Source organism: Xylocopa sonorina, chromosome 1 (genome assembly GCF_050948175.1).
Source record: "Xylocopa sonorina isolate GNS202 chromosome 1, iyXylSono1_principal, whole genome shotgun sequence".
Taxonomy (NCBI): domain Eukaryota; kingdom Metazoa; phylum Arthropoda; class Insecta; order Hymenoptera; family Apidae; genus Xylocopa; species Xylocopa sonorina.
Genome location: NC_135193.1, coordinates 6,468,090 through 6,496,036, shown reverse-complemented (window position 1 = coordinate 6,496,036; position 27,947 = coordinate 6,468,090). Strand labels below are relative to the sequence as shown.

Below are 27,947 nucleotides of genomic sequence, written 5' to 3'. Positions count from 1 at the left end.
GTTGCAACCCGTTGTTCCGATTTTGTCATCGTCCATTGGAGGCTGTCGTTTCTTCCGTTCGCTTCCTTCAGTTTATTCTAACGAACTTCGCGTGCGTTCGGGAAGAGTAAAAAGAGTGAAGGAATATCGAATACTCAGGGAAGTTATTAGGAAGAATCGAACGAATTTCTCGTACATTTAACAAAATTTATTTTACTATACGTAGTGTCTCATTGATATACGAATTTGTTAGTAAATTAACGTAGTTTATTGTCGAATATCGTCGGTTTTGTAATATCAAGTAGTTACGCTAATAATTCGACTAGCAAAATGTCACGGAGATATTCTGTTGTTGACCAAGAACCGTGGGAAACTTTCCAGACCTCTTCAACGACCAAAACAACCACTATGACAACTGCAGCAAAGTTATACGGCAAGGATTTAAGTGAATACGACGATGTGGATGTGGACGAGTTACTGGCACAACTGACGTCAGAAGAAATCAATATACTAGCCAAGGAAGTGGATCCTGATGTAAGAAAATTACAGCGAATGTATTTCACAAGATATGAGTGCAGCTGTTAATGTATATGCATTTCGGATTAATTTTATAGGACAGTTTTATGCCACCATCGCAACGTTGTAGCTATGAGTGTGACAAGAGTCCGACAGGGCCGCTAAATCGTAAGAAACTTATCGAACACATTAATAAACAAGCATTGGAAACACCAGATATTCCTGAATTAAAACCTTATGTACCTGGTGTAATCAGAGGCAAGAAGGTATTAATTTTGAATTTATTCTAGTACTTTTACTGTAACAAATATCACTTGTTATATGTTTCTAAATGTTTTTATTATTCACTTTCAGTGGGTTCCACCTCCTCAAGAATCAACGAAAGAAAAAGAAGCAGAAGAACAAATTGCTATCGATCTTGGAGAAGAGTATGAGCAAGCACTGTCGAATGCCACTCAAGAAGAAATTATTGATCTTGCTGGTAAATACAAGTTTCAGATATAATGATATAATGTAGCATTCAGATATAATACTTGATGAGAAGTTTAAAGTTATAATTCCCTCTGCGTACAGCTATTCTCGGATTTCATTCCATGATGAACCAAGACCAGTATCATGCTTCTCTGTTAAATTCTGGCCAACCCGTTGGTTTGGGTTGGGATGGTGTTACGAAAGCTAGTCAACCGAAACCTTATCCCATGGAACCGCCTAATGACACAGACGTTGATGCCACCATCAAGCAAGTTCGCGAGGACGATACTTCGTTGACTGATTTAAATTGGAATAACATTAAAGTACATATTTGGAATTTAATTTAGTACAGTTTTGTTTATTCGGACCAATAATTGTGAGTAACGTTATTTTGATGGTATTGCCTTTCAGAATATATCTGATGAAAAGTTTATTCAACTATTCGAAGGACTGGAGATAAATACGCATCTCGAATCCCTAAGTTTAACAAATGTGGGACTCACTGATAAGACTGCGCAAAGGTTGGCAGAGGCCTTAGAGAAAAATTCTACTCTTAGAGTACTCAAGTTAGTATAATGTTCTTATATTACCTCGATCATTTTCATGTACGTGTTATGTATTAACACTTTTTTTTTCCAGTGTGGAAACGAACTTCATAAGCCCATCTGTGATAGTGAGGCTCATTAGGGCGCTCCTTAAAACAAAGTCAATAGAAGAATTTCGATGTTCGAACCAGGTAAGATATAATCAGTATTTTTATTAAAAAATTACCTTGAAAATTTTTTAATATTTTCAAGTAAAAATTCATTATATGTATTTATATTTTTCGTATCAATGCACAGAGGTCGCAAGTATTGGGAAATAAAATTGAAATGGAAATTACACAACTGGTGGAACAGAATCCGACGTTACTTCGACTTGGTCTTCACTTGGAGTTTAACGATGCTAGACATCGCGTGGCTGCACATTTGCAACGTAACATTGATAGGAGTAAGTACAGAGAATTTATTTTTTAAATAAAGTAAAAACTTCTTTCATGGAAATCGTAGTTTCGCGTGTATAAAATTGATTTTTCGTAAAGGAAAAATCTTGCTATGAGAATTTTTAAGATAGGTTAGGAGACAGAATTCTTTCGCGTATCTGTATATATACATATTTCTATGTATATTTGTAGAGACTACTATTTAAGAGACATTAATGATTTATCATTTAAGTACCATATATCTGGTATTAGATACTGATTTTTTATCTTTGGTGTAACGGTATACAGTTGCATCAGAGATATCGGTCGATATCATATAGAGCGATTAATCTTTTTTTCCAGGTATACTGATTTCGAAATACGCTAGTATGTTCATTTTATATGTTTGCAATTAAAAACCAAAATGATCTTTACAGACAATTTATGCAGAGAGATGTGCCACATTGGAACAGTATTTTTTTTTTCAACTCGTGCAATTTAAAGTGACACATTTTTTCCTTTTGCTCATGCTCTAGCGATGTTTACACTGTCGATTTTCCGTTTAGATGGAAGCAATTGTATGGGGGACCATGGAGATCATATGACGAAACGCTTCTAACTCTTCCAAATCCGCTTCGTAGTCATTCATAGCGCTTTATTAGCACACCATCATTCATCTATTCATCCCAGTTAAAATTCATTTATTATTTTTATAGCTAGTGGCATAGAGGTAATTATGAGACCCCAGAGTGCCCCCATTTTGACATATTTCTAACATTCCATGCGCTTTAACATACCTTTTCTCCCAGCCTTTTGTAAATTTCTTTACAAAAGTTTTATTCAGTCTTACGCACTGAAAAGATGTTGTACCTGGAAAAACATTCATCGACAAATGTAAATACGATGTACTTTCATTTTCCGACCAAAGTACAGACCAAAGTTTAATGTACACGTGCATTTGAGTCAGTATGAGTCTGTTTAAGTCGCGTTGTTCTCTCATTTTTTCGCTTATATACAGCTTATTTAACATTCACAGTCAGAGCAGATATAATCTGTTTTCATGCTTTCTGCGCGATTCCAGTCCATTTAATCTGATAAAAAACTCGATTAGCAACAGTAGATTAGAAAACATACTCGAGTATTGCTTTTGCGTTACATAATTTTACAAGACACTGTTTTAAAATCGATTTTGTGCAAGGCAAAAATGGACACTTGGCAACAAATTGTTCTAGGTCCAAATCTTTCCACACGGTTTACCTCGCAACACGTTAACGTTCCACGCTTTTCATTTAACTTAACACGAGCTTTTTATCTTTTCCGTTTTGCCATTATCACGCTTGTCTTAACTCGTATACCAATACCAGCGAATGTGCGATTCGCGTGAACGCACGTTCTGCCAGAGATTCTACCCATTCCCACTGCCCGCAATATGAAATTCGCTGGAATAGTACCTCGAGTACTTTAATTTTAACAAGTTATTTGTTTTGCTAGTCTGCCGTGTGCAACGCGCTAAGCTTGAGGCTGGTGAACTTCCCAAGAGTTTCGTAGTCCCAGTAGGTGGTACAAGAAACGAATCGTAGCGCTAATTAGCGCAGTGAGTAGTATTTGTTGAAAAACAATTCCTATTCTTAGTACACTCGTCTTTTAGTGCCTGATTTTTTAGTCCATGCATTATTTTCGTGACGATCCCGAATGCCAGTGAACGTCGTGATAAAGTTATGTCCGTCAAACTTCAGATTAATTAAATGATTGCAATAGAAAATGAATCCATCGTTTATTTACGAGCGTTTATTCTTTTATGTGCATTTTGTGCCGATTCGATACATTTGTTTCATTAATAGATCGTAATCCAAGTTGAAATTATTTTGATTAACTATTTTTCATTTCAGTGAAGAGTGTTACTAGTATTGTCAGTATTATTATTGAAATAATTACGTTGTCGTCGAGCGAGTAATTGTTTCTAATCTTTCCTAAATTCATAGAATTTTTCATTCCTAACTTGCCTCGGTCTATGAGGACAATTTTTACATATCGATTGTATATAATATTCGTACTGTATTTGCATAGATTCATGCAATTCGAATTTAATATACATTTCTATCTAGAATAGAACATTTAATAAGAGCTGTATAGTCATGCTATGGATTTCATAGCAATATCGTTGTACAATACTACTCATAACTGTGTACTTACAGTAGGGGCATTTTTAATCTGTAGCAGAGGTATCGTTATCAGTATTCATGAAATTAGTATTGGTCAAATTGGAATTAGCATCAGTTACCGCGATGATAGCTATTCAACTAATATGAGATAAGCATCCTAACAAGAAACTCTCATTAATATTAATTTATACGCAATACTAAAATAACCGTGCATTAGTGATAGCTACAGGCCCAATGACTATACCGCTAATAATAGATTTAGTGCTAATAGCTACATTACAGACATTAGTTCCAACATTAGCACTAATTGCAACGAAACTCGCTCTCCTTCGCGTACATTATTGCTAACATTTATGCATCCATCGCACGATATTATTTTGAGTTGCTCGCATTGTCCTGTCCCGCATTTTCGCATCCCTTCCGAAGCAACAAAATGAAACACAGTGTAAAGAATCACGTAAAGTGAAATAGACCGATCCATTCGCGCACGATCGTGTGCACCCTTCGACGACCGATCGACAGGACAAGTACAGACATCGCGGATTACATTTTGCTAGCCAGAGTGCACGCACACACCAATGGTGTGCCTCTTCATTTTGCAATTGATCGTTTTATCGTCGCGTAGATGCTCGTCACATAACGTGTTTAGGTTTACACGACTATTACAGCGATCGCTACGAGCTGAAAGGATTACGACGGCGCGCCACGCCTATCTTGGCTGGCCAAAGAGATCTCGAAACGATCGTTTTTCATCGATCACGCTGTAAAAAGAGAACGTAACTCGTCGAAACGATGGATAAAGGTGAACGTACGATCCGCGTTACACGTCTCGGAAGACAGAGTCCAGTGTTTAGATCGTTTCGAAATCTCCGTTCGCCATAAGGGATGCATTCTGTTAGTGTAGACGATTTTACCACCCAACGACGAGAGACTCAACGAGTCACAGCTGCGATATATACTTACGACACCTCTATTCTTTCCCAACAGTACGGAAAGACCTAACGCTGCGGCTACAGTTCCGATTCTTTAACATGAACCACAGGAAACCTGCCTTGATTCAATGAAAGGTAGCTACTACCCCTTAAATGGTGGCCGATCATCAGAGTGACGCCGCGCGTTTTTCTACACGCGCCACAATCTAACCGCTGTTGTTACTTTGCAGCTTCACTAACTTTGCTTATCGATAGGTCTGCGAGGTTTTCTACGCTTCCGAGGAAGACTGGGACAGAGCGAGCGCGTTTCTGGCTACGAACGATCTTAGAATACTTAAGATTCCTCTTTTTTTTTTTTTTTTTTTTAGTGCACTTAGATTTTCTTTTAAATGTGAGCTGTTTGCTTAGCATCTGTGCTAAAGAATACCTAGACCATTGGTACGATGACGAAAAATTGCAAGCATTGAGATCCCTCGTACTCAGACCTCGAACTTTCCTATCTGCTCTCGCGGTTACCGCAAAACTGAACAATCACTGATTCGATCAAGAGGAATCCCACGGGAGCAGGACGCGTTCGGGCACAGTTTCGCACCGCCGTTGCCTTGTTCGAAATGGATCACGGCGGCCAGTCCGTAATGAAAGTCGAAAACAGAGTTTTGCGCTTGATCTGACACGTCGTTAACCGGGAATGGTGTTTGTAGACGAGCTTTAAGTCTGGCCGACGGGCCTCGCTTCAGGGTTTAGGCGCACATCCTATCAAACCCGATGAAGTCGTGACGCGTTAATTTCCATGCGAGCTTCCAGAAACCCCGTAGCACGCCTCGCGTGACGTCCTCTCGACGTTAAATGTCGGAGCTGCGAGCGGTTTAACGTGTTACGACGTCCCTGGCGATGAGATCGACCGTAACGCGAGCAACCTCGCAAAATCTGACGGTAACAATTATACGTATCGCGAACATTTGCCATACGTCGAACATCCACAGATTTTGTATATCGTAGTGACTTTAACGATCTTATCAGTATCATAGTCGAAGGTAAAAGTACGAGATTGTTCAGCGAATCTTATTTTTCAACGATCACTTTATCCCTTGAAATGGTTCCAGTTAAAGAACAAATATGTTCAAATAATGCGCGTAGCTTTCATAGATGATTTTGCTATTAGTTGTAAATTTTCTTTGATAATTGCGAACAGTTTGCAAACGCACAGTAGTGGACTTCTTAAAATGCGCTTGAACGCCTTCACTGATAATGTCCGTCTCCGTACGATAGGGTAACTACCCTACTCGCGCTGTAACACGGCTGTAGATCGCGTTGAAACTGTTCCGTCGGATCAACCACGAACTGCCCCCGATAAAGTTTTTCCCTTGAGCGAGGGATACAACTCAATTAGCCGGTGGTTTAGCGGAAAGTTCGTAGCCAGATCGCCGCTTTGCAGTTCAGATTAGCTGTTTGCGTAGGAATATGGGTGTAATTTCTTCTCGTCACGCGAATAACTTTTCAACTTGCCTGCGGGACACTTTTTTCTTTTTTTTTTTCTTTTTTTTTCTAAAAACGCGCTACAAGTTTCCGCGATCCCTTTTTTCCCCAGTTTCCTCCCCCGTCGTATTGTTAACCCCTTGCGTTTCCAACGAAGTTGTTATTGGTTCTACGAATCGAGAGTCGTTTTAGAAAAAGAAGATAAATTAATAGAGATTGTTAATACATGAATTCTAAGATTCTTATAAATATATTTGTTTTAAAGTTGCATCTATACTCGGACAATGATTTCCATTGATTTGAGACAATCTCCTTTATCGAGTGAAAAATTATAAATATACTTTTTAATTGGATAGTTTGTGGTTTTATTAGTTTCCAGAAATGATCGCATCGCAATTTTTAGTCATCGTTTTTTGTTCAGTCTACTAGCTTCGTGTATTATAAATTAACAGCCTGTGCGAGGGAAAAAAATTGGTCAGTTTCGTATTTCGCGGAGATCAGTCGACGTTAATTCGCAACTTTAATGCTCCGAAGCGTGGCTCTGGCAAAATGTAATTTAAAATTTTGCGAAATTATGAAATGTCGTTGGGATTTCCTTTTTTGTTTTGTCCAAAAATATGCTTGGCTACGTTTTCGGATTAATAAAATACGCTTCGGTGAAAGATTAATACGCGACAAGAGGTATCGCTGGAAATTTCAAGCGTACGAAGATACGAGCATGAATTCAAAAAAATTTAATACCCGCGAATTTAAATTAATTCGTTGCAGTTGGCACCGACTAATAGACGATTCGTTGATTACGCAAGGCGTTGATCGTTTATGTAGTTCTTCAATATTGCATAAATATTATCAACCTTCGAGATTCGAACGTCGTAACGAATATTCTTTGATTTTATAAAAATATCGATGCCAGCTTTTTTCGTGTTCTCAATAACTCCCAATTTGCGAGAATAAATTACGGTCGCGCTGGCAAAATGAATATTACGGAATCCCCGAATGTAACGTTTTGAAGATTAAACGAGCATCAGGAACGAGGCATCTCAAAGTGTTCGACGTTTGCATAGCGTAGCGTTGTAACATGTCATCGACGTGTAATTATCGACTTGAAAGATCGCTGTGACGCGCGATCATCCAAGTAACTGCCTCTTCAGTATGTGAAATGTGACGTGCATCAACGTGCCCACGTTTAATCCGTTTTCTCTGAGCCGTGAAAATAACGGAGTGATGTTCGTGCCCTCGATTAACACGATTTTCTCGTTTGCAGTTTTCCTTGGACCTGTCTTTTTTCTACTAACAAACCGCTGACCCTTTGAGCGCAATGAATTCGCGCGTGGATAATTATTTCAACATATCAGCAATGAACTCATATGAAGTGAAGATAAATATTTGTACATTGTTCATTTTTCACTCTTATCGAAAATAATTTCTTTACAATAGCATTAATTTAAAATCTGGTTACAATACTATTGTTGTCTTTACGTATAAAAATGTTTCTTTTCCATTCTGTGCTTGAGAATCATTCGTCATCATTTTAAGAAACATTTATTGTTATCGGAATTTTGATTCAATTTCAATTAATGTAAAGTAATATATTAGTCAACCCGACAAGTGCATTAGCGGCACATGTAAACGGTGCTCAAAGGGTTAGAATTGTTCCTGGAGCTTCTTTCGTCTTGCATGGCATTACATAATACGTGTACCGTGTCTCGTCTCTTTTCTTGCATTGTAAACTTTCTCATTGGTAAATCTTTCGAGATATCTTAGAAAGGAGCTCCAATGGTTCGCCTGAGGGTTGAACGATAAAGGATTTTGCGCTCGCGATGTATCGTAAATTCCGTATTTCACTGAAACGCGTAATTCAAAATGGAACTGTTAATAATATTCGATCGAAATTGCGTCACAGAAAATTCAACCATAATAAATCACACTTTCGTTTATCGTCTGCAAACTAGCTGCAAGCAAGTAGAGGGGCGAAAGGTGAAGCACCGCAAAATCCTTTGATAGAGTTCCACGTACGCGTACTTCATCATAAAAGTTGCAAAGAGAAGAACTCGACTCCGATCCTAGCTCAGTGGTAATAAATTTGTTTACGCGATCCGCGTTTAAATCGAAAAGTCGTCGCGCTTAGCGTGAAGCGCGTTATACGAGAGGGGTGCGAAAGAGATCGAACGGGAAATATCGTTTCGTCGTGGATAATACGGACGAAAGCGGCAATATCATGAACAGGGGGTGGAAAACTTGCTCGTCGAAGCGTGCGGAGGCGAACGAAAGTTGTTTAATTCGCCGACAGGAGGAATGTATCAGCTTGCGCTTGGCCGCGGGAAACGGCGACGGTAATTTCCGCGAGGGAAAGTCTGATTTCGAGAGAACGGAAAGACAATTAAAAAGCGACGAGCTCCCGTGGCTAACCACGCGCGAATATATACATACATTTTATGTCGTCGCGCAGTTATTCTTGGCCCGTGTGGAAATTGCAATTTCCTCGGCCGGATTACGCTTCGAACGAGGCCAGGGCCACTATCTCAAACTTTCGACCGTTTTAATCGCGTAACGCGTGTTGCGCCCTTCGCGATAGTAGATTAGAAATCGCGATAATTGATTCGAACGGTGGTCACCGTAAATCAGCCACCTTTATCGAGCCCCCACGCATTGTTCTATTCGAGAACTTCTCCAACACGGGATACAAGAAAGCCGCGCAGCTTATGTCGATTTAATCAGATACGCGTCTCGTTTCAACGACGATTCAATTAAACGCGAATAAATCGTTTTGTTTTTATTTTTCATATTATTTATATCGCTGAAAGTTAAGTACTCTCTTTGCAACAGATACGATGGAGTTTAGATGGAGTTAAGAACTTATACGAAGCAGGGGTTGAAATTACTTCGAGTCCAGTTACATTTCTAACGAGGGTGCTGATTCTCCAGTAAAGAATTGTATCGAAAGCCTTCAGTCTTAATTTTCTTTCACGGGACTTCGTAGACTAGTGTTTGATTTCAATCTTACGAACCTGTATGTGATTAATTTTAGCGATAAATTTTTTTCTGAAGAAGCTCTACCGGATGTCCTAGGACAATTGACGCAACTGGTACCAAGTTCTTTCACGCGTGGAAATAAGTGGAAGGTGAAGAATATCATTTTCCATTCGAGACGTCTCGTTTTTTAGAGGATTCGGTTTGAAACTTTAACGAGTAGCCGCGAGTCTGGCTATGGGAGCTCGATAAATGTTCAAACCATCTCCACGGAGACCAAGGCTTGAACGGAGAAATGTTATTCTTTACTTTCTAGATATTTTTACACGCGGAATAACCCATTCGTCCTGGGACAACGCGTGCAAACAATTCAGAAAAAGATGCGAGTAACCATTAACTGTATTTCTTCGCTAATTGATCGCAGAGCTTTTTTAGTGTTCCAGTTTGAATTTTGATTTTTGCAAACACTTAAACAGACACATTTTTCAGTGACGTCGAATCGTTGATCGAACGAACGGTCGGTCGTGAACGATAATTTGAATAAGAGAAATCGAGTCCCACGCTAGTAGTAGAGGAACGGTAGAATCGCTTCTTTCACGAAGAATCATCCCCCGCACCGCAGGACGGTTTCAGCATCGAATCATGATCGGTTGTGACTAATTTCATCGATCAATTTCAACCTCTGACGCTAGAAAGAGTGTCGTGTGCTGATTGACAAATTGCATTCCCTTTACCGGCACGCAACCGACCGGTGAAGATAGTATTCACGTTTTATAATGCTGAACGCATATGATGACAGTGTTTCGGGTGTCTGTTGCAGTACGGCAGTCCCGGCTCGGGGTGGCGACATCTTAACGCGAAGTGGCGTTCGCCTAGGTATTATTTGTACATATATTATATATTTATTTACCATATGTTATACATACGTACGTATATATATATACATATAAGATACACGTATATATATATATATATGAAGAACAAAAAGAAAAAAAAATGATCACCACTTACTTATCACGCATCGCTCTCGCGGCCGTTCACAAGCAATGATATTTCGCATCGTGTAATTCGTTTATAACAAGGATCGACAAGCGGATGTTCTTGACGAAGCTTCTTTTCCATTTTATGTATTAATATTATGCCTCTGTCAATATGTGTCGAACAAAATAAACGTTGTCGTTTCTCCGGCGTTTGTTTCAATTCCGATATTTGTAACGCAACCGTAGCGGAACGAACGTTCCGTTCGCGAGTTCGTTCAACGAATGATCGGGAATAATGAACCAGTCGAGAGCTGTTCCTGGTTTTTTCTCTTCGTTTTTTTTCTGTTTTTTTTTTCGTTTAATCCGTTTTCTTTTTTTCTCTCCGGTTAACTTTCTCTCTCCGCTTTACGCGTCGATTCTCTGCCTCGTTCGAGGCTGAGCACGTTCACGCTGTACATACCGTTCATTTTGCATGAGTATCTGTACTCGAGCGCAAATTAAACCGCAAATAAACCGTTCTGACATGTACGTTGTGTCCTCCACCGTTTGTTTACCTCGATTATGTATGATCTCCCTAGCGACAATTCTCTGGTCAATGTGAGCGGCGATCCGAGTTTCAACCCTTAAATCAATTTCCCCTACAAGAGTTCTCCGTCCTGTCTGACGACGAGTCGCCGTGAGTCCTCTTCTTTTTTTTTTTTCTCCGACTCTCGATCTTTAGGATGTAAGGTTGTACGTCGAGCATTTGTAAATGGTAATAAATTACTTTGGGAGTGGTGTTAAGTTTGAGGGTAACCTGGGATGCGTTTGACAGAAGTGTAAGTATAACGACGGGTACGTATAATAGTGATATGTATGCGTAAATTTAAGAGTCGTCCTGCTCGAGATATCAAAGGGTAACGAAATTTCTCTCGCGCGAACTAAAGAAAAGGAATACTCGTTCGCGGTTGTCGCGTTTCGCAAACGCGTCTCGAAGAAAGCTCGCGGCCAGTGACTGTCGGTTAGCAGGGCGTTATTCCCTCCAATTAGCGAGACACCGGCTGCGTTATAGGTCAGACAGGTGCGCACAGCGGCGTGTAAATTAAAACGCAAGGCGAAAGGGTTAACCCTTTAATCCGTTCTTCGAGCAGCGTACCCCGCGTGCATACTAAGTCGCCGTCGTTCCGTACGTCAGCCGCGTTTCTCTCCTACCAGTTTAAGGGTTGAAAGTGCGGGACACGCTCGCTCCGCGCGCGCAATTATTGGCCGAAAGTTCCGCGCGCGGCGATAGCGGGGAAAATATTTAGCCGCGCGCGTGCACGTATATTACGCGGCGGTGGGTCGGCCCTTTTTATCGGGGTGCGTGCTCCCAAGTTGCCCGGTCGATCCCAGAGATTGCACCGTGTACTCGGAACGAGTAGTTAACTACACATGCACAGGTTGTATCGCGCCGCGAACGGGGTTGCCCACGTGTTACACCGTATAATAGCGCGCTTAAACCTATCCACCGTGACTTTTTTAAAGCCGTACACCCGCTCTCTGATACACATCCCCCCCGGGCTAATCGGAGGAATAGAGCTCGCGAACGCGTCGTGCTTGCTAATGAGCGCACGCCCCGCGTCTACCACGAGCGCCAGCAACCACCCCCGTCGCGTAACCGTTACGCTGTGTCCGCTCGAAACGCGTTCGCCAGGTAATTTCGTTCTCAAAGCCCGCACGCGTACGCTTCGAATCGCTTTCAACGTTCTCGTCGTCGATGCTACCATTCGAACGCAGGCCTGGACGTACTTTGTCGGACGGAATTTGTGTGGAGAACTACCGGTCGGAGGTATTGAAAAGTATCGAAGCTGTGCGTTGCAAGTCTTTAGAAGGTTCGTTGGTTCGCGAAGGGGGTTCGAAGGTGGGGTTAAATTGTACGAGGATTCTTTCTAGGGGAAATGGAAATGTTTGCCTCGAGAATTTTTCGAGATATTTAATCAGTTTAGTCTTAAAGTTAGAAGTTTTCTTAGATCCCTTATAATGCGTCAGCGTTGGAATACCTTCGATGACGGAACTGAGATCGTATATCTTTAATACGTGATGGCAGGGAGATTGGCTCAAACTCATTATCTCCTCGAGTGTTTATTATGGTATTCCATCGTTGAATAATTGTTCCCCTGAACAATGAAGCAGTCTCCGTCTTTTCTTGAGAAGGTTTAACGTTTCAACGCTCGCCGGATTTATCCGGACAGTCGCGTTGCTGAAGCTTTTGAAAACTTGCAACAAACAGCAGGCGAACATTCAAAGCGATTCAGAACTTTTCTCATAAGTTCGAACTGACTCGAGACTCGAACAGCATCGCGCGATCTATAACTAGAAAAATTGTACACGGTCAAAATAGAAGTATGAATGATGCAGTGTAGACAAAATTCTGATATATCAGTATTTTTCGACCGTAACCTGGGAGCACGATGGTTCCTTTTATGGCCAGCAAAAAGTATTAATATCTCATGAAACGTTCGGTGAAAATCGCATTGCATGATACGGTTTTTCATTCTCGTCGGGCATTTTATCCGTGTGGCACTGACCATTACTTTTATTGCACCTTTCAACGTTGGTGTAGTTAGAAACTGACCCTTTACCATTCTCTTTATTGCACTTTTTCTGTTTGAAGGGCGACGTACATCTAGATTGCCAGAAAAAAAGTAGAATACGTAGGCGATATGTCAGCCAATTCGGTCCAGTAACTCGTTTCTCAATATTTTCGTCGTCTGGATTGGATTTAAAGAGCCGCAACTTCATTTTCTTTTATCTTGTTGCGAACGAAAAGCGTTTCTGATAAATCTGGGTGTACACAGCTCCTCGATGCATATCTGTTTACCGCGCCTGAGAGTCTTTTTCACACACAAGCACTGTGATTAAACATTAATTTAAATGTTAATTTCGGTTACCCAGTAGAGCTGAAGTTTGTAGTAGAGGATCAGCGAGGTGGTATCCAGCGTTTAACAAGTATTACAAATGTTCCACGTTAATAAATAATCATGCACTTTGATGCAAGTAGCATTAACCGTTATGTGTACTGAGAGAACGTAGGTTTATATCAAATGATGACTAATGTACCTTGATTAATATGAATAAGAACTCTAACTCTGGGAATCCCAAAGTGTTGCAAGGCTTTAAGGACATCTCAGGAGAGGTTCATTTCACGTTCGCGCATTCACTGTTATCTTTCTCTGTTATTTGAAAAAACAGAAAACGCGTAATATCTTGCCTATCTGTTTGCGATCGCGGCTGACATTAATTATTTCACAGAAAAATGTCAAGTCTGACATTTTACGCGCGAGCATTTTTTGACTCTCCACAGGGATTCCTGGAGTCGAACACTGAACGAACGGATCGGATGACAAGGGTATTAAAACGAAATACCTCGACGTTACCCATTTCCCTTCTCGAGAGGGACAAAGCCCTCGCTGCGAATTAATGAAATTTGTGTTGTTTTTCCTTTTTGGCCGTTTGTCAAGCTGCTAGTAGGTTCGATCGCAGGCGGATTTTGACTCGGGAACCGGATGAAAGCGGAGAAACGCCACGGGGCGGAAGAATAATAATAGGAGTTGGCCCTCGCTGTTCGCTAAACTTTCTGTTCTTTCCTTTGCAAATGAACCCCATTTGTATTCAGTCGTACGGCTAATTTCTCCCTCTTGGGTAGCTAAGCCTCGAGTTCTCATTAAATTTTAGATCGGCGAACAGCTTACGGATAATTACGGATAACCAGACGGAAGGGTGTTTTCAATACGGGGGCGCGATTGCGCGCGATTCTTTGCACGTGTCTACCTACTTCCGTTATAAATTAGCAGAGCGACCAAGATGCTCCGTGTCGAGTGTATTATTGGGAATGAAGATTCGATAGAACAAAGAGCAAATTGCAATTAGATAATAAAATTGGACAGGGACAGACACATTGTTACTAATAAAATTACGTGATTACCCGGTCTCAAAATTAGCATGACTTTGTAGCTAATTCTATTAAAGTAGGAACAGTGGCAGTAGAAAAAGGTGAAATTGAAATTGATTGATAATAATTGGACGATGATATAATTGCAACTTGTAGAATAAATAATTAGATCAGAGGTAAGAGTAATAGAGGCATATGGTTCCAATCGAGAAAAGTGATACTCCTTAAAGCGACATTGTTGGAAGGTAAATCTTGCGATGAATAAAAGAAACAGGAGGACGAAAGCGTAATCGCGATAGTAATTAAAAAATCTTGCACGACTACGGGACTGAATGATGCTCGTTCCCGATTCGTTTTACAGCCAAATGGGATCTGAAAGCGCGAACAAACATTAATGGACGGAAAATTGAACAGAAATCCATTACACGTACCCGAAATGTCATATCGTCCGGAATGATTATTGGATGTTTCATTCTTGCTCGTACAAAGACACGCGCGGAGCGAGAAATTCGCGCAGGTTTATTCGTGATTGATGCACACCGCGTGCTACTTTGACCCGCGAAATTGCCGGATAAACGGGACGCAGGGTGGAACTGGGTGGAGGTTCACGTCCACGAGGTTTAGAGAAAAATGGTGAAAACGGAAGGACCCGCGATAGAAATTCGAGCCAATTTATTCGCCAATTGAAGCTTCAATTACTTTTCCAGCCAGTCTGCGTGCGGCTCAGTTTTTTCTTCGCCGGGTTTCCCTCTTTTCCTTTTTTTTTATTTTCCGTTCTCCTCTGGTTTTTGTCCTCCGTCAGGCATCGTCGACCATTTCAGCTTATCTATTTTGAATTTTACGCTGTCATCGATACGGTCTCGTCTTCTATTTCTCCCCGTCGTATATTCGGGGTGCGCGACGGAATTTTTTTTATTTTTTTTTTCATCGCGATTTGTGGGGATGCAAGAAACAGGTTGTCCACGATAATTTATTTGCGTTCAGTGGACGATGCGAACCGAGAACAAACATTTCAAAAATGCTATTCTTTCGCGTTGGATATCCTTCAGTTCTCTTAATGGAATTACAGTCAAGTTTCATTTCAACTTTACTGTTCGTGCTGTTCGTATCCGGTTCTTAACATGGTTTTATCGTCGAATTATATTATAACGTAATAGTAACAACAATTGTAGAATTATACTTGATTTTACGAGGCTAGTTAAAATGGATTCGTTATTCTGAACGCTCTATATATATATATATACCTCTCTTTCTCTCGGTTTCAGTCACGCGAACGAATTTTCCGCGGATATTAAAGCCAATTCCTCTATCAACGCGCGCATTCATCTCGAGAAATTTCATAGTTTTGGGGAATTCGATGTCTATCCCTCTATCTCTATTCGTTTCATCTCGCGGTTTTTATATTTCCATCCCTGCAGGATTACTGTGCTACGATTTTCAACGAGAGAACAAAAAAATAGGAAATGTGAAGAATATTAATAATAACAACAACGCACGAGCAAGTGTTTCTCGTTCGAAAGCTAGAATCGACGAAACTGGACTCGTAACGGAAGACAGTCCTAAACACGATTATCACGTTGCAACTGTTAGATATCCTTCCTTGGCCTTTTCTTTGCAGAACTCGTTAACTTGTCTGGCTTGTTGAAACTTCCTACACCGAGGCGGAACGTTGTTCTTCAGTATCGTCTTCGGTGTCGGAAGTACTCAGAGGTCGCATGGAATTAGATATATTTCAATAACGAGTTAACACCAACACTGGCCTGTATTCCTTGCTCCCAGTAATCTCTACAAAGGATGGATTGAAATCATAAATTATAATTAATCTTTTACAAGCAAACACACTTGAGTTTACAGAGAGTGAATAGTTTAACGATTCTGCTAAATTCTAGTGCCTTTACTAATTCGAACGCCTAGCAATGGCCGTTTAATAAGAGGCGATGTCAGTAGCACCCTAGTAGAACACTCGTTACCTCGCGTTTACACTATTGAGACCAATACTACCGACCCAGAATCGCATCACTCTCTTAATCCTTTTCTATTGTTATTAAAAATAATAACAGTTTTGGGAACGCATACAAGCATTTATCTGAATCCTCCACTGCACCGCAAGCCGCATCGCGACTCCACTACGCGAACCCACCACAAACAGCAACCCCACAGAAATCCGTTGCGGCAACCGCACGGAACAAGGTGAAATTATTTAGCAGGGTGACGATCACAGGGGGGTTGGGGGTGGCCTCTCGTAATTCTATTGCACTTCCGTTGCAGTTTCACCGTCGAGACCGTGAAACTGGCGTCGTCTCCGTTTCACAACGGGCCGCGCCCGCCGCGTTGATAATTAATTCGCCGTAAAATAGGGAAACGCGGCCTCTGCCCTTCGTCTGAGGGCGTCCGCGGTCGTATATCGCGGCGAGGGCCGTAATGCGAGGTTATTAACGATCCCAGCCCCCGTCGTCGCTGTACTCCGCGCCGTTCTCTCGGCTCGACGCGTTACGTAACGGCGACGCGACGCTGCAATCCCTCAATCCGATAACGCGGTCGCCGTTCACGTCACGTCGATACGTTTACGTAAATCGCGCGATCGAGCCGCCGCTTTTTCTTTGCCTCTTCCTTTTTTTTTTTTTTTGGCACGCATCGCAGCGTCCACCGTTCGATTGTCTTACGAGCTCGTGCGATGACGCGCCGAATTTTGCTGTTTTTGGTATTTCTTTTTGTTTTTCATTCTTCTTTTTCTCTTCTTTTCCGTTGATCGTTGGAAGTTACGAGGAATTGGAGATAGATCGATCGCTGGTCGGAATCTATCGCGAGGTGTGATCTCTATGTGTTTTAAAGAGCGTTAGGGTGGTACCGCTTTTTTCTTGGAGAACGATCTTCACGCGTGGCGAAAGTGGCGATTAACCTCGTTCTTACCGCGTATTAAGGGCTGCAATAATGATTCGCGTCGTTAGAAATCATTTCGAGTAATAGCGAAAAATTAGCGGTACGAGGTCGTGCGTGTTTTCCCCACTTTTTAACCTTGCTCGCTGCCCTTTTTTATTCGACGTTGGAAGTTACAGTGAGTGCAAGTAAAAAAAAACTAGCGAGGCAGTTTAAAAGTGCTCTGTTCTTTTCACTTGGAAAATGATCTTTATCTGACGCGAAAATCGATGGTTCGCGATTAACCTCGTTTTTCACCATTATAGAGATCGTGGGAAGAGATGTAGGGTATACAGTGTCGTTAAAAAATATACAATTTCAATAAACCAGAGACAAATTGTTTGTTGTTACAATTATTAATATTTTATATCATCTTCGATGCCCGTATATACATGTAACACAGCGAAATCATTCCAATTAATACACGTAATTCGTCGAACCCAGAACTAGCCAGTCTGGCAAGAGTTCATTGGCTTTGCGAAATTGCGAATTCTACGTTCCACGGTTCGAATGCTTCAACACTTAAGCGGCAGGAAGTTACAAGGGTTTCAATTTGTACCATTCAAATCCAGACGATGCTCCCTTCCCTTACGATTAATCTACCGTGGCGTCAAGATCGATCGATGAGCTCTTTCTCGTTCGTGGCTGGGTTAAGCCCGATCATCGACACACTAGCCTCAATTACTTTGCTCGGCGAGTTGCTCGTCAATCGGCGAGCCTTTTCCGCTCCGACCGGGAAGAAAAATGACCGGAGCACCGAGATTACCGATTCCATCTTAAAAGCGTCTTAATGGTTGCAGCTATTCATTTCCATCCCTCCCTAAGAAAAACCTGGTTGGATTTAATCTCGAGTCGAATACTTAAACCGAGCACCGTCGAATAATACCGCGTTGGCTCTCGTTGGATCGCTCTTCTTTCGATTAAAAATTCATCTCCCCCTCCTGGCTTATCGGAGCACTCGCGGTGGTAAAAGTTCGCGGTCCTTCGATTGCAGAAGGTCTCCGTTCGAAATTTCGAGTTCTCCGATCGAGCTAGCTTCACGGCAAGCCGGCTATTGTTTTCGAAACTTGAGCGACGGCCAACGAAGGGCCTGTTCTCGCCAGGGAAATCGGTAACAAACAGCCGTCGGGACGAAATCGACGGCGCGGCACGGACGGCTGAGACGTCCGAGATTCTCTCACCGTCGACAGATTCCCGGCGACGTAATGGAAACGAGAAGAGAAAAGTTGTCGTATCACGGATTCGAGACGTTTCACACTCGATTGGCGCGTCGCTGGGTCTCGTCCTCTCCGCGGCGAGAACCTTCGACCGGGCCCACCCCTCTCTGTTTCCTCTTCCACCGTTCGTTTCCCCAGCCGCGACCACCCTTTAAGAATATATCCCGCGCCCGGTTGATAGCCCCGCGGACTAGCTGCGCCCTGTCGGAATTTAATGTCTCGTGAAACGAGAGACGACTTCGCTGCCGTCGTCCTGCCTCCACCCTTCGCGCCGCCTTCGCGGCCAAGCCACCCTCCTTTATCGTTAACCCCCGTAGTTTCAGCCGCGCAAAAACGACGCCGGGGCTTCGGTGACAAATGCCCGCTAATAGAACGTCTTTTTGCGAATCACGGCTTTTTACGAGGGAATCTCGTTAGCCGTTGCGTAAACGATTACTCTCTCGCGGAGGATTTCAGGGTCAGATTAACTCGTTCGACGGAGGAAGGGAGGGTTTGGCGAACGATGAGCCAACGAGTGCACGTCTACTATTGGAGCATTGCTTCGAACACTCGTCGTTTATTGGGTTTGGTATGGGTTTAGTTCTTCGAGCAATCGAATGCGAATGATTTTTATTTTTAATATTGGAGAATATGTTTGAGAATAGTTGGATATTATTTTACGATGAAATTGATGTTGTTATTGGATACGAAGATTACGGCTTCGCGATTGTTCCATCAAACGCAGTCGGTGAAGTTTCGAGCCGCAGATTCCGCAAAAAATCCACTTTTTCACTTGAAAACAACAGCAATTAAAAGGTGTCCAACTCCCGAGCAAAAGCAATCAAGGGAATCACGCGTATCGATTCCCGTTCCGTTTTATTCTAACGGCCGATCGATACTCGAAATACTTTTTGACTACACCCGCAGCGCCGTTCCGATCGCGGAACTTTTCGTGGCTGCGTTTCATTTATCTCCCGCTGGCAGACACAGCCGCTCCTGTTCTGCAAAAAAAAAAAATATATATATATGTATATTACAGGGCGCCAATAAATCTGATTTCCACCGAAAGTTTTCCATACGGTGGTCGTTCGCGATTCCTCATGATTTGTGGAGAAAAAATGGCCCTCCTTTTCAACGCCGCGCACGATCCGCGTCCCTTTATTGTGCCCTCGATGGAAAATGAGCGGATTTAATTAAAAAACTCTCCGTTTAATTATGCGACAATAAATTTGTGCCTGTTTAACATTTTCGTTGAATATCACATAAGAAAGTATTGAAATCTGCATTTGAAGAATAGAAAAAAAAAACAAATCAGATTAAAGTCAGTAAACGTTGAAACATTTAATGAAGTATTTTCTGAAAATGTATTTATCATTCGCGATTAATGGACAGTTTATTTCTGAAATATGTCAGCTTCACACTGGTTTACACTGGTGGAAAATCAAAGCGGTGTTTGCAAAAGTAATGCGTGCACCGCAGTTTACTACTCGAATATCAAATATTAGTGTTGTTGGCATATTGACGTTGCTTTTCGTGGACGAGTTAAAATCCTTTTGGAATATTATAATTCGACGTGTGATGTGCCCTGAATATCGTATTATTTTATAGCACATTATAGTGCTCGTATGGTAGAAAAAAGCTTAATTACATTATCGCAAATTTGTTTAGATAATTGAAAAGCTGTTAAAACACGTATAAATAATTTTGTACAAATATAATACTTGGTCAGAATACCCATCGAGGGCTGCGTCATTGTCCTATCAATATAATCTCATCTGGATTATGGGCTATTGTATATCGCGAAAGTATTAACGCGACGGGCGCACATGGTCATAAAATTTCGTCGTTTATACTCTCCCTCTAAAATTGTCATGACTGCCGGCTGTTAATTAATACGGGCGCCTGGCATCGAATGTATAAAATCTGGACCGGTGTTTGCACGTTAAACAATATTCCGCATAATAACGCGTCGCATTTGGCACGGAATCGATTTGCCAGCGGCGAGGGTAGCTATTTTTTCGCTTATCGAGGTCGGCGAAAACGGCGGTGACACTTTTAAAATGCTCCAGCCAGGCTGCCGCGCGTCCTAGATAGTAATTTCCGGCGCAGTCGGTAATTCGTTCGCCGGTTTACATCGGGACGCGTGTCAAGGAACCGATTTCCAAGTGGCGTGCGGAGGAAAATTTGAAACTTTCACCATGTGACGGGTGGATGTTTTCAACGCGCGCGAACGACACGCTACCGCGCAGTAAAACTTCTAATTCGTTTCCATTTTTCGTGGCTGTGAAATTTACAGTTTTCCCTCGAACATTTTTCATTCACGATTTTTCTGTTTTATTCAAGACTGAAAACGTATTTTGAAAGGTACAGTAGGAGATACGTTCATTCGAATTCGCGTGAAATAATAATACACGCAGAGGTACAATTTGAAGTGTTCGCGTTATTATTTCTTCATTGATTTGTCGATTTGTTTATTACCGCGTATCCAACGTCAGCTAACGAACACTCGATAATTATGCGCATTCGCGCAGGCCCGATTCGCCTGTAAACAGACGAGTAATTATCAACAATTCTTCCCGTGCACACCAATTTCAAGGTAGATTCATTTCTACGAACTAGACAGATCGTTTACGGTTCGTTATTCCACGCACGGTATTTATCGAATTATTTATATCCGCAGATCAAACGGAGCGCTGAAGGTTTCTCGAACTTTTAAACGGAAGATTTCGCCGCGACTCGTTGCCGTTAATTACTGAAACTTTACGAGTCGCGACGGGGCAAAATAAAAGGGGACAGTGGCGTCCCTGGCGGGATTATCCCTTCGGAAGGTGCTTGCAAACTGTCGGTCGACATTTTTCCCCGGCGTTGCTTTTTTGCGTTCCGCGCTTTGACTGCGTCGAGCCGCTTTGATCTTCCTTTCTCTCGCGACGTCCATTTATATCATAGCGATCCACGATCGAGGGTGCACGTCGAGGCCCCGCGCGTGGAATAAATCATTCATCGCCCTAGTTGCTCTCTGTAATTTGGCTCCTGCCTGACCGTGGTCCTTGGGATTTCGATGTTAATAAACGTACTCGAATCATTGTACGAAACGTAGAAACCGGAAGAGGTGTGTTTGCGAAGAGAGTGATTCAAACGTGGACAAAGTCTGTTCGTTTTCCAGTTTTTGGCTCGTTTTTTGTTTATTTCAGAGGACTATTCACTGTCAAAGTACATATTCCGTCAGTTTCCATTCCAAATGCCCGGTTACTTCTTCGCTTTCTATGGCCACAAGTCCTGTGGCGTATTCGGTATATAGACCTCGGAGTTTCAGCCATCTAATTCAGCAAATATTGTTCCACCTTGGTAATCTTGTGCGTAGTGGGGATCCTTGGGACGATGTTTGCTCGCATCTGGATCAATTCTGGAACTATCAAGGGGACCGTCCCGACGCGTGGTTCGTTTTCATTTTTATATGCACAATTTCTTCACCGCGAAATAATCCGCAGGACAAACGGAACAAATTTCTCATGGGGAACGTTTTTCTCACTCATAGTTGACGTTATTATCACATTTCTCGTACGAAACCGTATGCCACTTAACCGTAACACTTATTATTATTCGTAGATCAATACCTTAGTTACAAATAGATTTGTAATCAAGATCAGATTGCTTCGAAGTAAATTATTTAGAATCTCTATAGATGGAATCGCTTAAGTTCTTGTTAGAAACAATCTTAATTCCTATTTGCGTCAAATTTAATGTCACGTAGAGGTAGAGAGTAACGAGATATTCGAACGCATATACATTGGCATTAAAGAGAGAAAAGCGTGAACACCAGAACCTCCCTGTCATCCGATCGATCGATCCAGTGAACACGAGGATTCGAAGCTACCAATTTGGGACACGTTCTCACACGGAGCCACCCCGGTGGGCGCCTCTTTTCCGCAGATCGTCTACACCGCACGGGAAGGTCTTCCCGCAACTATACCATCGGTTGGACCATGCCCCGATGATCACCCGCGTCTACAACTTCCGACAACGACGACCTCAATAACGACCACGAATACTTGAGGGACCTATCTGGAACAATGTTAATTGGATCAATCTGGTATTAAACGCGAGAGGAAAGTTCGAGGCGATATCGAACGTTACCGTGCAGAAGTATCCGGACGCTTGTTTATTTCTTAGCCAAACCACCTTTGAGGATCTTTCTATTTTCAATTTCTATCTAAAAGAGATCTTTCGATTTGCAATTTGTATCCATGCAATTTCTGGCGATTTTATGGTAGAAAGAGTAGTTCAGCTGACGGCTTCGTTGTTGGTGTTTTAAGTAGTAGCGATTTAAACTCACGATCCATCCGTGGGATCTATAAATAAGCGCGAGCGTAGCTGTCAGTTATTGGATTCTTTTTAATTTACACGTGGCTGTATTACTCGTGTTCTATTACTAGTGATCGGTGTCCGGATATTCGCCAGTAGCAAGTTTGGAGCAATGTCACCAGCGAAGACGTCTTTCTATATAAATCCATTAGATCGAGAACGAGGGCGGATTAAATATAGGGTTATAGGAGTCGCGTTTAAAACAGCGCGATGTTTTGCATCATTTAAATCGCCTAAAATCTGTAACGAAGCGCTTAATTGGTTCGAAATAGGACGGGCGTTGATTGGCTTTGAATAATCGAATGGTGGAGCGCGATAGCGGAACGTTCGATCGGGATTTTCCTTCGACTTGGAAGAAATCTTTTTACAGATTCTTCTAAAGTAAGTACGTCTTCAGAAATCTTGAATCTCGCAAGAATTCTGAAGGCTTTCAGAGCTCGTCGAGACACCAGATGCGTCGTTGAAAGCTTCGTACTTGGGTAAGGACCTCAGCACCCCCTCTAAATTTAAATTTCTAGAAAATCATCAAAGCAGCGAGAGATACGAGCGAAAAAATTCGCGAGAGATTCATACGCGTTGGAGGTATCAAGGTCTCCAGTCTGAAAGCTTTCGTGTGTTCGAAAGTCTCTCTGAGAAGACTCTTTCCGAACCAACTCGAAATATCAGTGCTATTCCCGTATAGCCAAAGCTCGGTTGGACATTTTCGAAGACGATTCGATCCTTTAACTCTTCGGATCCAATGTCGTTTGAAACATTCTCATCGAGGCCGCCAAAGAAGTCCAATCTTGGTAACAGCCGAATGAATACACAAGTACGAAGACTTTAGAGTACCGATTCTCTGTTTTTTTTTTCTTTTTTTTTAACTACATCGAGTCACAGGTTTTGAATCATTCTCCTTTTACGAACGTTTATCCGTGGGATTAAAAAAAGAGCCACCATTCGATGCTTCTTTCAGCAGCGATCGAAAGCGTCATCGATTACATTTCTGTCAGTTCTGGCGATGGAAGTTCCGCGGTTTTGGCTTCGAAAGCAGCCTAGCCGTTCCGCTGGCGCTTCCGGTTTCCCTTTCCCAGCGCATTCAGGGCTACCGGAAGTGTCTCGTTTTCCCAACCGGATGCCGCGGAACCCGCTGAATCGCACCTGACCACTTCCTGCCGCGCGCCCGGCGCACACCCTTCTCGTCGTCCCTCTTCGCAGGTCAACGCGCTTCAACGTCGTCCTGGCGGACTTCGATCGTCCCGTTTTTTCATTTTTATCCGTCTGGACGCGAGTTTTTTGTCAAATTCCTGCGTGAAATCCCGTGAAACCATCGGAGACATAAATCGAGTAGAAAATCTCCATTTTCACCCTTCCCCGTCTTTTTCCTCTCTCGCCTCCCTTTTTATTTCCATTCCTCCTCGATTTTATCCGAACGTCAACACCCACTCTCTTCGAGAGTCGCGCGATCAAGTTTGGCGAAATCAGTTTCTTTTTTTCTCACGCGAACTTTCGGCGATATTTTCAGTCTCGCGAATATTGTCTCGTTCGTTGTCTACTTAGTTTATCGCCAACGAAGAAGTTCGACACTCGTAGCGATATTTTCCATTTCGCACGTAAATTTCGACCGTTCGTTGGAAGCAAAACCGGGGCGGGTTCTCACGGCCCGCTACGTCCAGCGTGAAATCGATTTCTGGGAACAGTCTCGTCGCGTCCAGTGTCGTTGGACCGCAAATGGATCGTGCCCGTTCGTGAAACGCGATTGCCTCCATCGCTAATCGTTTTTACCCCCGCGCGAAAAATCGTGCGCCGGCAAAATAACTCGGAACGGTTTCCGACTTCGCGACGGCTTGTTTTCTCGCACGGACGCCCGTCGCGGAACGCGAACGAACGAAGTTACACTTGGCTCGCTCGCGCGACCGGAAGAATGTTAAAGCAGCCGAAACTTCGCTGAGATACGTCGCTGGTCGGTGTTGGAACTTCGCTTGAGATCGTTCTCGCTCGTAAATGGAACGATTCGAGGCTAGAAGCGAAGCGAAATAACGTTTTCAGAGAGTTGAACGGTCCCTCCGATGTGGAAGATCAGCTTTCAATCGTTTGGACACTTTCGATTGTCTCGCGATACGTGTCTCAAGTGAACGTTAAATCCAGTTGAATCTTCCGTACTTCGATAAAATGCGCGAACATAATGTTCAAATAGAAAACCGTTGGTACATATCAGACAGCGTCTCTATTTAAAGGGCAAAAGAATCGCTTCCAAGTCCCATGGAACGCCAGCAACGAAACGCGATTCGAGGAAGTCTGACCTCCACCTCGGAGAATCCTCAGCGTCCACTGAGGTAAACGGTCTTCGCCGCGGTGGCGAACGACTCGAACGTATCTCTCCGCTATAATAACCGGTCCTGGATGGCCAAGAATACCCCTGAAATATTATTTCTACCCCCGTGGGCGGTCATTCGAGGAACGGCTGACCAGGACTCTTTCGCGTTGAATACCGTCCGTAATCGAGAAAACGCCGAGCGAACGGGTCGGGGTAAACGCGACGCGGAAGTCGTTTCTTTCGCCTTTTGTCGTTTCGAACGCGGTTCACCAGTCGCGCTGGAAACCACCCCTGGCGTGTGCCTCGAGGCGGCTCGTCGCGTCGCGAGGTGCGAGACGTTTAATGCCAGTAACGTTAATGTATTACCGCGACACTTCGTCTAAGGGTAGGTCATACGCTGCGAGGGAAGTTTCGTCGAACGTGGATGGTTTAGGGTAGCTCGCTCGCAGCTGTGAATCGCTACGTGGTCGTAGTACGGACGAACGGATTTACTGGTCTCTGGTAAATGATCATCGCGAATCGGATCGTTCGATCCGTGGATCGGTTTTACTTCTCGGTGGCTAATTATTGTTGGACGTACTTTACGCAAGGGTTCGAGCTTGTGGGATAATCGCGATTGCTTGTAGTATCTTTTTAAATGTATTCGTATACGTATGTATGTATGTACATAAATTCGACGCTAGTGATTTAGGTCTCTCGCGTTACTGTTCTGTAACGTTAATGATTATTGCAGTATTTAAGGATATTTAATATATATATATATTGTACGACGGAATTGTTTCAAATTCGAATCGCAAATTTGAAGTTTAATTATATTAGACGTAAGTCGTGGTTAGGTTAAAGGTTGCGATAGCTTTCTTAGGTAGCCTCCTAGTCGCTTGCGATCCAGAGCTAGCTATCTCGGGAATGATCCTCTCCCAGCTGATAGCTTCCAAGGAAGCTTTTGCCTTCGAATACGGAGCATCACGGGTATCAGCGGAGGTTCTCTTGCTGGTATCAAAGAGTGGATATTGATTAAGTTATGATGTTATACCGTAATGTTTTAGAATCTTAAGCGCGGACAATGAAATTTCTGATATAAAAATTTGTAAATTAATTAGAATGGTTAAGTCAGACTTAACTGAAATTTAATTTTTACTTGTAAACGAATTGAATTGAAAAATTCACGGATTAAATATTTATTAGTTGACGAGATTCCATATCTTCCGTTTCGTATTTATATGTGTGAAACACACACGCGTATTCGCTGGAAGCGAACTAAACTGATTCGTCTTTCGTATACTCGAGTGAGACAGCACGGTTCGTTTAAAAAGCAACTCGCTGACATTCACTGGAGACCTCTTTTCCGGTAGCCTTCAAGTCTCACGACGTTGTTCACGAAGTTCGACGAAGCTTCCCTCGATCTACGAGTTAAACGATCGGAGATGATCCTTTGATTAAAGTTAAAAAAGAAAGAAAGTCCCTTCGCATACTTTCCGAGCTCTGCTACGTTTCTGCACCGCGTCTCTTGATAAACGGGACCGCTTCTCATCTCCGTCGTTTCAACGCGATATCCGCTAAGGTACTAACGAAACCACTGTTCTAATTAATAATTAGCACCGATACGAGATCAGCCTGTACATATTGTCTTCGCTGCCGTTTTTAATGCTACGATAGGGCCACTGAGTAATGGTGCATGGGTTGTGAGACAAGGATCGTTGCGATCGAGGATCATTGCTATGATGAATATTGCAGAAAAATATTGCCACTGTTTGCATAAGTATGGAAAGTGTCTCTGTCGTTTAAAAGTTTCGTGATCTTTAAAAGTGAATCATTAGAGGTAACTAAAGGTACTAAAGGTCTAGAAGAAAGAATCTGATTGGCTTTCAGAGCTACTTTACATGGCCTTCTGAGCATCCCACGTATATTATATATTGATCCTTACAAAGAACGACTTAGAAGTCTAATTTCGCAAGAACTTAGCACGCGTTCGACCTGATTTCGCAACCCAGATCCATGCATCGACCACCAGTGGGTCAAGGATACTTCGTGACTCGACCATGCAGTAGAGAACGAATGATCGCGTGCGTGATTGAATTCGGGGAGATTCGTTTGAGACGAGTGGAAACGGTGTGAGAGAGCGCTAAGTTATGTCTCGTTGAATTATTCAAACGAATAAAACGCTAAGTTATTTATCGTCGTGCGCCCCGATAGTAGCGATACGTAATCGATTAAGAACATTCTAACGTAATCGCTTGTCTCGCTCGCGGCCTTTCGGGTTCTGTATCCTTTTAAGAGACTCAGATGCACGCGCACGATCAAAGCCTTGCTGCTAGCCTCACCTTTGTAACACGAAGTATGAATAAATCATCGAAAACGTACATCTTCCCGACTTTCGCTTACTTGTCGACTGACATTTCGATTAAGAAAGCTCGTATTAGTTCATGGTTATCCACCAATGTCTTCTAATTTTGTTATTGATTAATCTGTTCATCGTGAAGGTAATGCATAATCAAATTTTGTTCTGTTCACAGGTAACAGTAAGTACTAACATTGTTGCACAAGATTTGTTTAGGTATGCTACAGATGCCTTCGTGAAGAAATCGCGTCGAAATTAAGACGGAGCACTGAAAGAGATCGCGATATGGAACGTTTGCTACGATCAAAGGTAACGTTATATAACATCGAAATAGAAGATCGATGATCCCACTTGTGAGTCGCAACACTTTGCACGTTACGCGAACACAAATGACGCGTCAATCAGGGCGGTAAAAATTTAAACACCCTCGCACGACTAGCTACATACTGTTAACATTTAACTGAACCGTTTCTCTTCGCCCC

General features: G+C 42.5%; 1 protein-coding gene across 10 annotated transcripts in view; it reads left to right on the top strand.

Annotated features, from left to right (window-relative positions):
- The window catches only part of Tmod (tropomodulin), a 75,405-nt gene extending 52,790 nt beyond the window's left edge, over positions 1–22,615 (top strand). For 3 of the 10 annotated variants that reach the window (XM_076910562.1, XM_076910554.1, XM_076910549.1), the window contains exons 2-9: positions 361–513; positions 594–761; positions 850–976; positions 1,069–1,289; positions 1,378–1,532; positions 1,606–1,702; positions 1,809–1,956; positions 3,419–3,638. In XM_076910562.1, coding sequence (XP_076766677.1) covers positions 388–513; positions 594–761; positions 850–976; positions 1,069–1,289; positions 1,378–1,532; positions 1,606–1,702; positions 1,809–1,956; positions 3,419–3,507 — 1,131 coding nt within the window. In that variant the 5' untranslated portion in view covers positions 361–387 and the 3' untranslated portion in view covers positions 3,508–3,638. Of the gene's footprint in view, positions 1–360; positions 514–593; positions 762–849; positions 977–1,068; positions 1,290–1,377; positions 1,533–1,605; positions 1,703–1,808; positions 1,957–3,418; positions 3,643–5,076; positions 5,157–10,287; positions 10,653–22,399 lie in introns of those variants that run through there. The other 7 variants (XR_013103105.1, XM_076910536.1, XM_076910506.1 and 4 more) reach the window with 7 other exon arrangements.
- The last annotated feature ends 5,332 nt before the right edge of the window (positions 22,616–27,947 follow it).